We start from the raw sequence: 16,948 nt of genomic DNA, 5'->3' as shown, positions 1-16,948 counted from the left end.
CAAACATGGTAAGGAGCTGTGTCCCTGATTGGCCATCTAACCTGTACGTTGTGATTGGCCTGAATACCTCTGATGTCAGCTGAAAATGTGACGCTCCATACCATGTTTGAAAATGGAAAATCATAAATCGGAAGATAGGTGCTCTTTAAGTGCACTTTTTAGTGCCCTTTCCCATGTTGCAGATTCAGGTCTCCGCATGTAAACTGGGATTTCAACATTGCCATTTTTAAGTGAGCATTTTGCCAGATTACACCGTCTAACTACCAGTAAAAGTGCATTACTGCTATTTTCTGTGGTATCATTATTATGCCAGCAATGCTGTCAACGGAGCTTATCTTGCAATCCAGAACATTCTTTTAATATTTCGTCTTTTCTTCACACACTTTGAATGTTATTGATAGCGTTTGGCACATAAAAGCCAAGTTGAGCATTTGGTTTTGTTTAACTTTAAGCACGAATGATGTTAACTTGCCAATCTATCAAAGCCAACACACCAATCAAACTCTTATAATCTCGCTCAATTCTCATAGTTTTTAAAAATAAATAGAATTTTCTTTTCTGTTGCTTTATTTTTTTTTTCAACAAAACCACTGAAACTAAATCCGTATGTCATAAATAGACTTAGCTCTGGTAACACTACACCATTAGTAAGGACATTTTTTCCTTGGGTTTTAACCACCAATAAGCTTCAACCCCTGGATGTGAGAAAGTCAAAACATCCCAGCCCGGGGGGATTGTGGGTAAACAGTACCATAAATGCTTCATTGTTCTACTTATACATCCCAAAATGATTTTCACTGGGTTTTATTTGATTTCTATCAATGTGATTTGGGATTTATTTTGGCCAAGTCTTGTTTTTTTACTGTACAAAGTTAAAGGTTAAAATTGTTCACCACAGGGGCTGGAGGTAGGAAGGGTAGATAGTGTTTCTTTACATATTTCTGCTGACTGTGATTAATCTTCCACATGGCAGAAAGAGAAAGAGACATTCCTGTTCTAATGGCACAGGAAATGCCATATCTTAACCAAAGATCTCTAAAAGCTCAATCTTGTCAGCCGCAGACTGCTAACAAACTGAAGACTGATTACTAAAATAACCCATTCTGAAAATATAAGTCACTTATTCATGAAAGGTTTTGGTTACACTGTAAAAAGTGAAATGTGCTGTTGTTACAGTAAAGAGCTATTTATTAACCAGCCCAGACTGCATAGTAGCTTTGGACACTTTTACATATATGTGCAAAGTGAAATGAAAAAATGAAGTAAAACTATAATAAGCAAGAATAAATAATTTCTTATTAATTTTTTTAATTATTGAACTAAACTATTTCATCTTCATAAAGCACAAACCCTATGCCCAAACCCCCAAATTAAACATTAATGATTTCCAAGTCCCCTTACATTTCCATGTCACCCTTAAATAATTTGGAAATTAAAGATGTTAAAATAACAGTTCAACATGAAAAGCAGAGTCTAAACGTTCAGGTAGTCGTTTTTGAGCCGGCTTAATCTCGATCCATGGCTCCTGATGATCAAAGAGAGGAGTTCATGTTTATCTTTTAGTCCGGATGAGATGTCCAAAGTCTCCTGGAGAGTGTCTTTAACGTTATACATGGGCTGGATGAAGTTATGAAACTCGCTCTCTTCTCTTTGTTCATTCTCCTGGCTTTGCTTAAATTTAGTCTCGAGCTCCCGAAGCGACTTCTCCACGTTGGTAAAAGCGTCGTTGATCTGCACAATTTCCCTATTCAGATATTTTCCATAACTGTCCTCGCCGTCCAGATCGTAGGAAATGGTTATTCCAAGGCTCTCCAAAACGCGCGCCGCGTCTTCTGTCTGTTGTTTGATGATGATAAAATCATCGCGGATAATCGCGTCCTGGTCCTCCTCTAGTGGACACGGTCTGCGGTCCGGCCATCTGAAAAGCAGCTGGCATTTCTCCAGGTCCTCGGTTTCCTCGTAATCGCCGTCCGGGATAAAGTAGTGGTGAAACGTCCCGTTGGACATTTCAGGGTGCAAAGGTCCCGTGTAAAACGCACTGTACATACGCAGTGAGAACAGGACGAGGGCGATGGGTAACATGATGAAAAGCACTGTCCGTTAGAAGTAACTCTGACCAAGGAGATGTCCGCATCAGGAAGATTTCACATGAACGTGCCCACTGCTCATGGCTGTAATGTGAGTCCAGCGCCTTTTTACGCGCACTCAAATGACAGCGCACCACGCGCGTCTCCGCTCATGCAAATAGTGCACAGACCCCGTTAAAACAGTTATTGGCACAAAATACAATTTTGTACATTTCACGATTTTTTTCTTAATATTTTCAGATTAGTATAGAAGAGGATTAGGGCCAAAGAAAAATAAAAACATTTCGAGATAAAATCAGCCTTTGCAAGTAATCTACACCTTTGCACCTAAAGAGTTCACTTTAGTACCTCAGAGGTTTTGGTAACAACCAAGTTCATATTACTGTGCATCACCTAAAATTTACATATAGGTAACCTACCAAATGGGTACTGTCCTGGTAACAGCTTGGAACTTTTATTGAGCTTTTTTTCTGACAGTGACTGTGCAGCTTCCATGGCAGCTCTTTTTGAGTTTGAATGATACTATGGTTAATTTTCATTAGTGTGTGTGTGTGTGGGGGGGGGGGGTTCCTGGAATCTGCCCTCAATAAATAAACAGCAGCTGGTGTTCATCACAGCACCTACAGCAGTCACACACCCACAATCCTTACACACATTATATCAACAGAGGACATCTTCAGGCTTTTCTAGCTAAACTGTTTAATGTTTTTCTTTCATAAAAATCTGCCGTTTGTCCTTATTTTAAAAAAAAATCTAATGAATGCTGAAGTTTGCCTGATATTTGGCATCTCTACTCAAAGAGAGTATTGTGTTTTGGATAAAATAACAATCAGGTTTTGCACACCCACTGTAGCTACTGGTGCAATGTCAGAATAATGAAAGAAAATGCTAATAATAGATAAAAAAAAAAACGTCAATCCTGGAATTATTGAAACTCAGTTAATATGAGCAAAGTAGGCTGTAAAAATAAATCAGAATCAGCTCATTTAATTGATTTTCAACATAAAATCTGCATATATCTAGCATTCAATTGTAGTAAAGCAGTTGAATGGCGGGTCTCACAATGCAATAAGCATTTTTCTACCCTACACAGTGGACACAATTATTAGCACCCCTTGAAATGTTTGGAGGTAAAATATCTCTATATTCCCATTTATATAAATGTATAGCACACCACACTGTAAAAAGTGATTTGTTGTCATGTAGGTAACTTTTACTTAAAAACATATTTACAAACTTTTTGTCATAACTTAAAATGCATTGTCATGCAACACAAAAATTAAACTCAAAGGTATGCATAAAGTGAATTGAAAAATCTGAGTTGTTTTATCTACAATTCGCACCCTAAAAAGATGGAACTAAGCAGAAACAGAAGGCAATGGGAAAATAAATGCTTTAATGAGGATTCACTCATGTCTTGAGTTTTGTTATTTGTTTCTTCAGTGGACTCTTTCTGGGACCCAAATCCTGCAAGAGACACAGACTAAAAACTTAATAAATGGCAATTTAAACGTTCTGTTGTTCTTTAATACCAAAAATGTGTGAATAGTGAGGAAACATCTCTCTATTATTGTGTCTGTTCGGCCCCATTCTTAAGATTTGCGTATAAATAGCATGCAGTGTGAAAAGTCGGTCAATACATACGGCAAATTCCAATTTTGCGCCAGTCCTTCCCGTTCACTTATATGGCACATATTTTCGTTTTATTTATTGGTTTCTATTTTTTTCACAGTTTTTTACAATTGATTTACAAGTTTTTGTTACATAAAATGTCATCCTAACCCAAAACCCAATTCTAACTCCAACTCCAAGCAACCATGGTTAAAAAATAAACAAAACATGAAGAAACCTATTTATCGAATGGCATGCAAATCATCGGTTTCATTGGTTCCAACTGTTTCATTAGGCAGTTTCATTGGACGCACGCGTGTTGTCACGGTTACGTGCATGAAACAAAGTGAAATTCCACTCTGTACTGTATTTATTCATCAGTCTGGCTAGTGGCTAGACTGAACTCTGATAAAAAAATACCTTGTCAAAAATAAAATGTTTTGGTTTGTTAAAGACTAGGGGAGACGACGAGCATGGATCACAACTTTGCGGAGAGGTTTAATAGCCAAGCAAGAATTCAATTTCGTGTACATTACACATTCATTTTACACAGTGATGTTAGCTCGACAGTGTAATAGTTCATATGTGTTAGATATGATATGTAAACAAAGGTCATTTACTCTTATTGTAATACATTTTCTTTGTTATCAGAAATAAACTGCTGTAAAAGGACTCTGTGGTTATTGATTCTATGCGGAAGTCTACCGGAAGTTGTGTTTAGTCTACAAAAGCCATTTGTTTATGTTGTTGCTGCTGAAACTGTATATAAGATTTCTTAAATACAACAGACATTTAGTGATGTATCTGATACAAATATAAAATGAGAGAATTTATTCAGAAAGCTTAAATATTTACTAGTTGTTGGTTTTTTGAGATTTCAATAAACGTCAATTAGATTTTTTGCAAAGTCTTCAATGTGCATGGAAGACAAATGTCAATGACTTATTTTTCATCACAACATGCATTAAGCCCATCGTGTGTGGCTCGTCATGTGAAAATATGTGTTCAGCATGTCATGTGAACCTGTGCAAACACATGACACTCATGTTTGTCAAATACTCGTTTAATCTCATGTGTAATCAGAGTTTAGTGTTAAGTGAGTGTCATGTGACCCTTTCGACGCGTGCGCATCGGGCACGTATTTTATCATGATGCATAATGCACATAGATACACATGATGTACCGAACACATATTTTGAATTCACATCCTTGAAAGAGAAGTCACCATTTTCAGTCTTGATTTTTAGTTTTTGATTGTATGCACTTTAAGTGTTTTGCAGTGACCGTCAAATTTGTGTGACATTTGTTGAAATAGTCTTCCATTTACTGACTAAAAACCTTCTCATTGCCTTTAGGGTCGGCGCCTACCTATAGGCAGAGTAGGCAAATGTCTAGGTCCTCAGGCTTGGAGGGGGGGCTTATGCGACACCGCAAGAAAGATTGTTAAGCAGACTCCAATGTATGATTTCACGTCCTTTGTATCCTGCTTAGCAGAACCGGCATTCAAAGACTTTTATTTTGTAATGCATTGTTAAAATAAACTAGGCTTTGTTTTGTGCGTAAACGTCATTTCAGGAGCGATCAAACTTGAGCGCTGCTGACTCTGTTTAAAAACTTTGAATGTGTGTGCACAATAGCATCGCATTGGGAACTGGATACTCTGCGTTTGGCCATTTGCCAACATCAGAGCCCTCTCCCAGGACAGCACGCCAAATATGTTTACCAATTTAATCCATCCAACTTATTTGAAAGTGTAAACTTGTGAACCATTTTTCTTTATGAGATTAGAAATCCTGTACCCAGCTAAAATAAACATAAATTGTTTGAGGCCTCCAAATATCTAACCGCCCCTGATTGCCATGAGGAAAATTGAAATTATTGAACCTGCTTATTTACAAGAAAACATGTCAGATGCACATACTGTAGAGGATTTTGCATCTAAACTTTTCACTTTTAAATTTCAAAATAAATAAACTTTCACCTCAGAAGCTTTACAAAGAGCCAATAAAAACCGGCTTCGTTTCTGAGAAAGCTTACCACAAGAGATTTTCCTTCTGGAATCAATCGTTTTCATTCATAGCCTACTTACACAAATACATGACTGTGAAATCAAAACATTTATTGATAAAAAGCTATTTATCTTTGAATAGTTTGGATATGTTTAGCTTGGATGAGGTTATTCATCTGAGGTTAAAGTGAATGTGGGTAAAATTCTTTGAACTCCTGTGTCTTTGTGGTTTGGATTTATGGGAAAGTGAGGATTTTTGAAACTCAAAATAAGATTGATGGCCTTTGTTCCCACAGTGACTTTTCAAACACAAGATTCACAAATCTTAAAGACAACAAATACAGTAAGAATACATGATCGTACTTTAAAGAAGATATTTTTAAAGAAAATACACATAATATTATCTGCTGTCTTCTCAAACTGAGTACAGAAATTACAAACAAAGCAAAAAATGAGATAAAAATTATGTAAAACATACAATAATTGGTTAACTGTAAGTTATTGTATCACTCTCATATATAGCAAAACTGATCTTTAAAATTTTATTTTAATGAAAAATAGTTTTACAATGATATGTACTTTCAAACGTACTAAGCAAATGTTCCTTTGGGTTACGTTATTATTATATCCTTTAATGATTATTGCATTTATTGAAATTAAAATACATTGACATCCTCTCATGCCATAGTGTCCAGTTGTTTATGGTAAAGCTTTTTCAACTATACGTTTTTAAAGCACATTTTTTTGACTGGTATTAGAAAGTTCTTGAAAGTATAACATTTCAGTACCGACAGCTCACTTAGAGTTTCATAAAGTTCAAGACACAAACAGCAGAAAGTCACATTCCATCTGTGGTCTCATTATATTGTATTTTTGGTGTTTTATAACCCTGTCCAAAAATCTGTGCAATGAAAAACCCACACATCACGCTCACAAAAAACCCTGCGATTCATCAGTTCAAACAATGACGTCGGTCTCACATTAATAGCCTAAAGATAAATAAGAATTTCCAAAAATCCATAATTTTAAAACAAACCATCTTCTTTTTAATATCTCATAACCCTGTATCTCAATCTTCTTTGATAAGGCTGTGCACAAAAAGTAACATTTTCACATATTTTCACATATTGAAAATGTCAGTTTTATTGTAAAAACAAACCAAAAATACATCCAGGAAGACACTTAAGACAAGTACAGTATTTAGTTGTGCTATGTTTTTTCTATACAGCAGGCAAAGCCAAAACACATAACAGTTTATTGAATGAGAAGATGAATCTGACATTTTTAGAGACATTTAAATCCTTTGGGACACAGAAAGGGAAAGAAAGAGAGACAGACAGCAAAAGCTGAAGACAGTAAGACAGAAAAATATACAAAGATAATGACAGAACGAGTGCACCGTAATCAATTTTTTAATAAAAATATATGTGTACCAGAGAAGATGTCTATCCGTATATCTGACCGTCTGTCTGTGTCTGTTTATGTTCACACTGATAAAATCACTTTCTTAATCAGTGTTTTTCATTTTGTTGTCCAGTAAAAAAAATCTAAAACGAGTCAATGAATCAGTTTGAAAGAAGTTTTTGAAAAACTTGTTTTGTATTTTTTAAGAATATTATTCTCTTAAAATATTTCTTCATCAAGTTTAGATCTTTAGATATCTTTTACTGAAAACAAGACTTTAGATTGCTTTGCTGTATGTAGTATCCTTATAATTCTTGTAGTCCATTTTGTTTTGTTTTTATCTTGCAGTGTACCCAGTCTTCCCACGGTAAAGACACTTGTTTATATCGATATGCCAGTTTTTGTGTTTACATCTCTATGCATATTAGTGGTATGTGTCACACCATGCCATTCTCCTGTCGTGGTTTGGGTATGGTGGTTGTAATCTGTGGACTGTGCAGAGAGGGCGCTAGTGTGCACAGAAATCCAGCCAGCAGGGTCAGACCCAGACCCCCCCACGCACTAAACATGGACCAGCCGTACCCATGACTGATGTCCTCTGGAAGGCCGTACAGGTAGCGTGGGTACCGCAAGAGCTCGAAATTAATCCCGGCCACACACGTGCACAGAGAAATGATGCAGCAGGTTCCTGTAAAAAACAAAAACACTTTAAACAACATGCGATAATAGTGACACCATTCGAATTAAATAAATTACAGTGCACATTGTTGAGCTTTGATGTCTTCCAATTGTGGCTAAAGACTCACCTAAGGATTTTTTCTCCTCTAATATGTATAAAACTTCTTAGGAATGCCTTTAGAGTAGTATGAGATTCGTTTCACTGATTCTTAAGTGATGTGAACTGTGGACTACAATAATATTAACCTAAAATGGCCACTCTCAACCTTTGAATCAGCCAATAGTGAGTCTGCAAGGGTTAAAACACAGCAGCATGACATTTCACACCATAGTGTTTCTAACAGGAGTTGTGTGCTGCCATTTGTTTCTTTTCATAGTTATCAGCTGCCATCTACTGGTTATTTGTAAAACTGCACACAAATAAACACATCTCACCTCCCATCAGGAAGAGCAGCCCAGCTACATACTGCATCAGCTCATTGTGTTTCCAGCAGCCCAGCACACCAATGATCCAGCCAAACAGAATGATGGCGACAGCCATGCCTATAAAACCTGCTGTCATCCGCTTCAAGTCTGCATGAACACAAGATTTCGTTTCGCTAATGTTACAAACACACTGCAATGCATAAATATACAATTTGTAGCACTAAGTATGCATTAAGATACAGTTTGTAGAAGTGAGTTCAAATTAGGGCATTAAGAATATGACTGTTCAGTGTTAAAATCCTGTATATTGCATGCATGAGAAATTTTGAATATTGAGGCTGCTTTTATTTCAAATAAAAATCATGAAAAACACTCTAGATAACATTTTATTTTGTGTCCACAGACACAGTTGTGGCTAAGAGAGTGATGTCTGGGGGGAAATGTTTACAATATTTGCTTACAGTTTGCTTACATTTAGTTTAGATTCAACCATCAAAATATTAAGTGTTACATAATGGACAAAACCAAAGAATGGAATGGAGTTTATTGGGGCATTCCTCTAGTGGGATCGATTTCACTGACGGCGCTCAGACATAGCTAGCTGCATAATGCTGTGACATCATACAAGTGAGAGTGCCGTTGTACATTCCCATACATTTATTTATTTATTTATCAGTCCGCCACATAATTAAAATTGGCCACCACAAATAGATGTTTGCTCATCGCGTTTATCACTACCTCAGTCTCACATGACAATTTCTGTTCAAACACCGGTGGCGTCATTGAAGTTGCATTTAAGCATATATGCGAACGTGCGCGTCGCGAATGTGCCGCCACAAACTGCAAGAATGGAAAAAACTGTTATGGTGTCCCTGATTCTCAACCTGTGGATGTTTTTTTTATCGCTTAAAGGGAGTTTGGGAACTTAGCAAAGCACAGAAGACAACATGTTTAGTCGAGACAGCAAGCTAGCACTAAGGTAAAGCTAATATTTACATTATAGCGATGACGCTGTAGTGACGAGTCTGTTAAACCAATCAGTGATCTACAGTGTTTTCGCGTCACGTTTGGTATCAGCTCGGGTCGCTTGGAACCCCAACCGAGGTGGTACGAAAAAAAAGTATTGGGTACTACATACTGCACCCAATGGAAAAGCTCCCAAAAGTAAGCTGACCCGACCCAAACTAAACTAAACCAAACCATGGGGTACTATGCAATGGAAAAGCGCCAATAGAGTAAGGTAATGTCTCTGAATCCCAATGTCTCAATACCGGGGTACCTCAAGGCTCAGTGCTTGGACCACTGCTCTTTTCCATATTCATGACATTCCTAGGTTCTGTCATTCAGAAACATGGCTTTTCCTACCACTAATGTGCAGATGAGAAACAACACCACTTGCCATTCCAGCCTGCCGATCCAACTGTTTCACTCAGGATAAAAGATTATCATCTGCAGCTGAACCTTGCAAAGACATAACTGCTTGTGATATTGACTGACCCTAAGATTCATCACAACCTTTCCATCCAACTAGGTTCAAAGACCATTACACCTTCCAAGACAGCATAAACCTGGGAGTGGTAATTGATTTGTTTGTTTAAATGTCTTTTTGGAAAGCACTTTGGTTAACAGGAGTTGTTTTAAATGTGCTATAGAAATAAAGTTTGTATTGTATTGTAATTGATGATCAGCTTAGCTGCACAGATAATGTTCCCAGCACCACCCATTCCTGTAGTTGTATCCTTTACAACATTAGGAAAATTAGACCTTTTCTTATCTGAGTATGTCCTAGTCCAGGCTCTTGTCCTGTCTAGACTGGACTATTGCCTTGCGCTACTGGCCGGACTCCCAGCCTACACAACCAAACCTCTACAGATAATCCAGAATGCAGCGGCAAAAGTGGACTTCATTGAGCCAAAGAGGGCACACATCACTCCTCTCTTTGTCAGGTTACATTGGCTCTTCTATTGTAACTTCATTTGTAAGAAGCTTTGGATAAAAGTGCTTGAAAATGCTTTTGAAACGCTCCATGTACTCAGTTTCAAATATATAGTTTGGAATTATTATTATATTATTCTAATAAAGAAAATACATTTATATGTACGTAACACATCATATCATGCCAAATATTCTTCTAAAAATTACATAAATATATCTTTGTTTAACTTGAATCAGGAATCATTTGAGATGACAGGATAATAAAAGCAGACATTTCAGGACATATTGTCACCCTATAGAGGGAGCTCTAGCAATGGTCTCAACGATATCTGTTGAGAGCCCATAATTCAGAAGTCTTTTCGCCTCTTGGCCCAGACCCACAGCTTCCACACCCGAGACAGAAGGTCTCTCCAGATGGGAAACCCCCATGGAAAGATAGTAGGTCCAAGACCCATACCAGGCTGACCAAAACAGAGCTAGGAACACCAGGTGTACTCTGTTTTGGCATAACATTGCTTGAACCTTACAGACATAGCCTTAGTCCACTCAGGACTATAGAAGCCAGCACAAGAGATGCTTGGTGAACATGTCCATATCCGCTCTGTCAAAGCCTCCTGTGCGCTACAGGTGGAGCCTTGATTCCCCTGTGCCTCAGCGACTTCCTCAAAAGGATGACTGTCAACATGTATCCCAGAGAATGAAAACAATCCTCAACACGCAACTTATAGTAAGAGACAACTGTTGTGTTGTCTAGTTTTTTAGTTCCAGCAGTGTTGTATCAGAACATAACTGGTTTTCCCTAAGGTTTATTCTCCACTTATGAACCAGCAACTGCAACTTTTTCCTTTATATGACCATTCTATAAATTGAATTTGAATGATATGGAATGGATTTAAACACGATACAATCTTTACAAACATGGTCAAATTTAAATTCTTTACTGAGCTAAGAATACTTCACTTATATTGGAGACTAAATGAGCTAAAATAAGGAAGCCTCTAGTTACACTCCACTTCAGATGACTTAAGCAGTGAATAAAACATGGTGTCAGTCATTTAGGCATATTATAAAGATAACTTACGCAGAGAGTGCCACTCATCTTGTCGTATAGTCTTGGTGATGTTCACAGGCAAATTTCGTGGGATACTGGCTGAGGAATAGTAATACTTCACCAGCGTACAGCGCTGAAGCAAACCTGCAGACATTGACAGAAGACTTATAACATGAGCAACACCAGTGACAGTCACTTAGACACCATAAGCAGGTCTTTAGTAGGACACTTGAATGTGATGTACAGGTACAAACCATCATTGTTTAATGGCTGGTGAGCGGATGAGTTTCACCATTCTCCGTATGAGACTTCAACCAGCAAGCATCTGTTTTTCACCATTATTTAACATGTTTACGTTTTATTTTACATTTGGGCATTTGACAGACTCTTTTTGTCACATCAGTTTGTGTGACACTGGGTATCAAACCCATGTATATGGCAATGCTAGTTCTGCACACTCTCAAAATAAAATGTACAAAAGTTGTCACTGGGGCGGTCATTTTTCAAAAAGTATACTTTTATACCTGAAAGGTACATATCTGATAAAACTAAAGACTTTTTGGATATATGAAGGATTTAACACTACTCTATAGGTACTCAAGATTAACATGAGATAAGCAGAAACAGCGTGTGTTATGTGAGCTTTAAGTTCCTTCAGTTTCTACAGTACATGTCCATACACACAACTGAAAAAGTGTGTGCACCAAATAATTTGTTTGCACTTGCGTTTATGGTAAACAAATGCGTTTATTTTTTTTAATGATCCAAACACAACAAACTTTTTAAGAGACATCCTGATATATATTTATAGTGAGTATACAGTGAACACATATATTTTAAACACATTTTGAAATAGTCTAAAGTGTGACTAGCATGTGTGTTTTCCAATGACCACTGTTATTGTTTACATGAATGATCAGCACCTTGGACAGCACCGACACTTCCGTCCACCTTCATACATGATGACCAAACAAATCAACTAAAACTTCAGGAAAGAGATTGAACCTGACTGATGAGCATGATCACCTTTAAAAATCAGATCCTCATTTTCCAGGTCGAAACCTTCTCGATGGCATTTCCTCCACAGGCCGGTTGTGGTTGAATTATAGTGGCGGCTGCAGCGCGACTCCAGGACGAGCGCGGAGTGCGGGGATTCCCGCAGAGCAGCTCCCGGCTCCGGTCCGCTCCGGAGAGGAAGGTTTTGATTGGAGATGTAAATGTATCCCGGGTCGTTTCTTTTACTGGCGTATTTTTTGCACCGGTCTCGGTGCTTCCGTGCGTCCGTCTCGTACCAGTAGTCTGTGCTGATGGCCATGGTCAGGAGTCCGATGGAGCAGAAGGCCAGAAAGAGCCCGGACGCCGTTAAAATGGTCATGATGCACGCGGACAGCTGTCACATCCTCCGCCGAGCCCATATCATCCTATACCACACATAACGGAGCGCCGTCTCGGATCACTAGACGGACATGTTTGTGCGTTTTTCGGAGTCTGGATTGAGCCAATGCTGAGACTGGAGACTGCTGATGAAAGCGCAGCCCATTCGCCCAACGGCAGCCTCAGTCTGCCAGCTGTTGGCCACTTGTCTCCATACAAAGTCATCAGCTCATAAGAACGAACGATCCTAAAAAAAAATGTACAAATGTAAAAGTTTTTTTGTGTTTTCAAACACTTAATTTAAAGATGTTTTAAATTAGAATACTTGTCATACATTCTTTCTTTTCAAATTCAATATATAATTTTCAGAACATTAGTGTTGGCCTAAATAATTCATGTCGTTAAAGCTTGAATGACCACGAAATAAAACCTCTTGTTAACTGTATTAAAATTATTTAAAATATGGTGAAGGCCAGGGGTGGCGCTAAAGTCCCGAATGCCTCGCATAGAAGATGAAGGCAAAACGGATTTTGGTTGTGGCTTATGGCCAATGACATAAAATGCATATTTTTTGTGTATGTGGGCATTGTACACTATAAAGTTAACTTGATACATTTATAACATGCTTCACTTTATTCTATTATGACATGTGTCACTTCATTCTGTTAAACTATTCAGTTTAAAGGAAAACACCACAGTTTTTCAAAATTTCTTATTAATACATACCTATTTTTTTCAATGCTTGCACTTCATCTTTGCACAGCGCTTCGTGAATGTGTTAGCATTTAGCCTAGCCCCATTCATTCCTTAGGATCCAAACAGGGATGAATTTAGATGCCACCAAACACTTTCCCTATTTTAAGACTATTACATGACTAGTTACACAACTAAGTATGGTGGCACAAAACAAAACATGGCGATATTTTAAAGTGATAACTCCCCCTCTCGTTCAAACTTTCGTCAATATTACTCCGCCTGAGGTCGAAGTGCTGCAAACTAAGTGGGAAAACTTAGAAAACATGGAATTCCTGTTTGGATCCTAAGGAATAAATTGTGCTAGGCTAAATGCCAACACATTCACAACACGCTGTACAAAAATTAAGTGCATGCATTAAGAAAAAGATAGGTATGCATTAATTCATTTATTAATTTATTAGTTCATTTTAATTGAGGTGTTTTCCTTTACATTTATTTTCTGTATTCTTTAATATTAAAGGCAAATTTTTGTTTTGGTATGTCAAACTTGTAAAATGGCAGACGAGGCAACTATCCGGATAAATTAACTGTTAAAAATGTTGTTAACATTTAAAAAAAATTCTAAATAAGATTATTAAAATTGAAAATTTTCCATTAAACAAATTTCACAAACATTGTAAAAAAATCAAATTTTTTGTCCAACAATTTGGATGTTTTTAAATGTCAAGGTAGTACAACAGCAATCATGGGCCTTTTTTTATTAAGTAAACAAGTTTAAACAGTAAGCATGATGATATCACATCCAGTGAATACCATGCTGAATGTAATTTTCTCTCAAAAACTGAAAAATAGCTACTTTAATGTAATGTGTAGGTTTGTACACTTTTTGTGTCAGGTGATACAACCAATGTAAAAGACGAATAAAATGCTTTATCAAACACATTTTAAGTGTATTTTAAAAGTTGATTTTTGAATTTGATATCACAGCTTACACTCTAAAATCAAACGGTGCTATATAGCACCAAAAGTGGTTCTTTGCTCGTAATCATAGAAGAACCGTTTTTAGTGCCATATAGCACCGGTGAAGCACCTGTGTAGAACCAAATAGGGGCCATATAGCACCACATATGGTTCTAAATAGCACTATATGGTTCTACACAGGTGCTTCACTGGTGCTTCACCGGTGCTATATGCCACTAAAAACGGTTCTTCTATGATTACGAGCAAAGAACCACTTTTGGTGCTATATAGCACCGTTTGTTTTTAGAGTGTAACCAGCATCCAATTTGAAGTCTGTTAAATGTAAGAATCATTGCAGGGGTCAGGTGGTGCAACCAGAAAGTCAAAGGGAGAAATGGGTCTTTACAATATTTTGTATTGTATTTACAGACCTTCATCTCCACAGGTCCAGTCCTCACCTTCCAGCACATATTGGAAACGTGCTGGTGCTGCTTCACAGATAGAAATATACCAGAGCCCTGAGCACAAATAGTGCGAATTTATACTTAAACTATTTTACAGCAAAGTAATAAGCACATGGAGTAATGTTCAGCCATCTTGGCCATGACAGGAGGCTTTGGGGACAAATGGACTGCAGCTTCCTCTGAGAGAACCATCGAGCAGCGTGTGGCCCAAACACAACACAAGGCATTAGCCACAGGGGGAACTGCAGACTGTAGACAGACCTCTGACGTCTCTGGGAATTTAAATGGACCAGACCACTGGACTTGAAGGCTGGTAACACTGGAGAGGCAGACATGTTGTGAACTGGCTCTGGAAAATCCTTTTGAAATGAATGACCTTACATGGAATAGGGTTAAACTGGGATAGTGGGGGTCCAACATGTCAGAGAAATAAAAATGATGAAATTGTGGAAGTGCAAAGGACAGCATTACAGTGTAATGCGCAAGGAAACGCATAAAACAAAATTGAAGTAAGTGACATGTGTTGAAAGCATTGGATGTGCAAGAAGAGGTGTGACACAGTTTTATAGTTAAATATGTGTGAGTGTGTGGTAAAAGTGTGGTAATCATGTTTTTTGGGTGGTGTATTGATTTTGCCACAATAACTTTGGTTTAACAAAGGTTTTTGAAAACCACGGTTGTCAAAACCATGGTTATTTTGTGGTAACCATGGTTTAACTACAGTAATCATGTTTTTTTAACTGTATTAAAACTATGGTTAATTTTTATAAGGGTGTGTGTGTGCGTGTGTGTGTGTGTGTGTGCGTGCGTGCGTGCGTGCGTGTGTGTGTGTGTGTGTGTGTGTGTGTGTGTGTGTGTGTGTGTGTGTGTGTGTGCGTGTGTGTATTTGTGTAAAGTAAATTAAAACCTTTTGGTATAAACTGGTTCTTGTTCATTCTAGTATAGTAGAACTGCTGTGAGATCCTCTAATATTCCAGAGGATGGAGGCAGAGTGCCACAGTGCTCACTTTCCAGTACTTGCAAATTGTCCAATGGTATTGCAATAGTTATTGCATCTCTTAACTTTTTGCATGACTTTCAGCAAATCTTTATTAAGCTAAAATCGACCGGGAACTTTAGATAATTTAAATATAAGGTTCTTAATCCGTTGTTAATTTGTTGACTACCAACCCTTAGTTTACTAACAATCATACTGAGTTGTACTGTATACTGTAGGAGACTGTGTGGTTCTCTGGGGTCGGCTGCACAAGTCTGAGACTAAATTTTACGTCTAGTCAAAGGTAGGGCATAAAATATAAAGACTTGACTTGGTTTAATACAATTAATAAAATTGACGAGACATTTTTATTTAGATACACTCAATCAGTTTAAGTCTAAACTAAAGACTCATCTCCAAGCATTCACCTAATTAAGCTCCAAAACACTTACTTATGACGCAATAGTTAGCTTGACCGAGCACACACACATTCATTATACTGTACAACTGTATGCCTTTGACATTACATATGAGTGGCCTCTACGCTAATAGCACCTTGTTTTAGTTTCCCTGTCTTGTCTTGTCCTCGGTTCCCCAAGGACATCTGAGACAGACAGGCTCAGTTCCAGTTTGATGTGATGCTCATCCCACCACCAACCCACCTGATGCCCATCCTCATGCTACCAAATGTCTGCCAGTCATGCTTCCAGACTGCCCAGCGACAACTTAAAGCTCTGTTAAATTCTGTAATAAAATTCTGTAATATAGTATTCATTATTTTCTATATAGTATATAGATATAGTATGGTATATACCAAATGCTATAATATATTACTGTAAAAGCAGTGTGTGTTATAACTGTCAAATAAATCTTTGGTGTCCTCAGAGTACGTATGTAAAGTTCTGGCTCAAAATACCGTGTCCATAATTTATTATAACATGTTAAAATTACCACTTTTGTAGGTGTGAGAAAAAATGTGCCGTTTTTGGGTGTGTCCTTTAAAATGCAAATGAGCTGATCTCTGCACTAAAGTGCAGTGCTGTGGTTGGATAGTGCAGATTAGGGGCGGTATTATCTCCTTCTGACATCACAAGGGGAGCCAAAATTCAATGACCTATTTTTTCACAAGTTTGCAGAGAATGGTTTACCAAAACTAGGTTGATCTTTTTCACATTTTCTAGGTTGATAGAAGCACTGGGGACCCAATTATAGCACTTAAACATGGAAAAAGTCTTTTTCATGAAATGGCCCCTTTAAGACTATTACCAATACATAATT

At 37.6% G+C, this 16,948-nt stretch overlaps 2 protein-coding genes across 2 annotated transcripts; both read right to left on the bottom strand.

Annotated features, from left to right (window-relative positions):
• Positions 1-706: 706 nt before the first annotated feature.
• Positions 707-2,259, bottom strand: fibina (fin bud initiation factor a). Its single transcript, XM_065292303.2, has one exon. The coding sequence runs from the start codon at positions 2,080-2,082 to the stop codon at positions 1,474-1,476; it is 609 nt and encodes a 202-aa protein (XP_065148375.1). The 5' UTR covers positions 2,083-2,259; the 3' UTR covers positions 707-1,473.
• Positions 2,260-6,777: 4,518 nt separating this feature from the next.
• tmem276a (transmembrane protein 276a) lies at positions 6,778-14,008 on the bottom strand. The gene is made up of 4 exons (XM_065292304.2): positions 12,227-14,008; positions 11,231-11,344; positions 8,224-8,361; positions 6,778-7,798 (listed from the first exon to the last, which is right to left on the bottom strand). Exons 1-4 carry the CDS (start codon positions 12,573-12,575, stop codon positions 7,548-7,550), a joined length of 852 nt encoding a protein of 283 aa, XP_065148376.1. The 5' UTR covers positions 12,576-14,008; the 3' UTR covers positions 6,778-7,547.
• Between the last annotated feature and the right edge of the window lie 2,940 nt (positions 14,009-16,948).

The sequence above is a fragment of the Paramisgurnus dabryanus genome, chromosome 23 (genome assembly GCF_030506205.2).
Source record: "Paramisgurnus dabryanus chromosome 23, PD_genome_1.1, whole genome shotgun sequence".
Classification (NCBI taxonomy): Eukaryota; Metazoa; Chordata; class Actinopteri; order Cypriniformes; family Cobitidae; genus Paramisgurnus; species Paramisgurnus dabryanus.
This window is presented reverse-complemented; position numbering and strand designations above follow the sequence as displayed.

Coding starts and splice junctions, on each gene's coding strand:
- fibina (XM_065292303.2), bottom strand. CDS start 2,082: ATGTTACCCATCGCCCTCGTCCTGTTCTCACTGCGTATGTACAGTGCG.
- tmem276a (XM_065292304.2), bottom strand. CDS start 12,575: ATGACCATTTTAACGGCGTCCGGGCTCTTTCTGGCCTTCTGCTCCATC. Junction 8,362..11,230: donor AGATGAGTGGCACTCTCTGC/GTAAGTTATCTT, acceptor GTGTTCATGCAG/ACTTGAAGCGGATGACAGCA. Junction 7,799..8,223: donor GCTGCTCTTCCTGATGGGAG/GTGAGATGTGTT, acceptor TGTTTTTTACAG/GAACCTGCTGCATCATTTCT.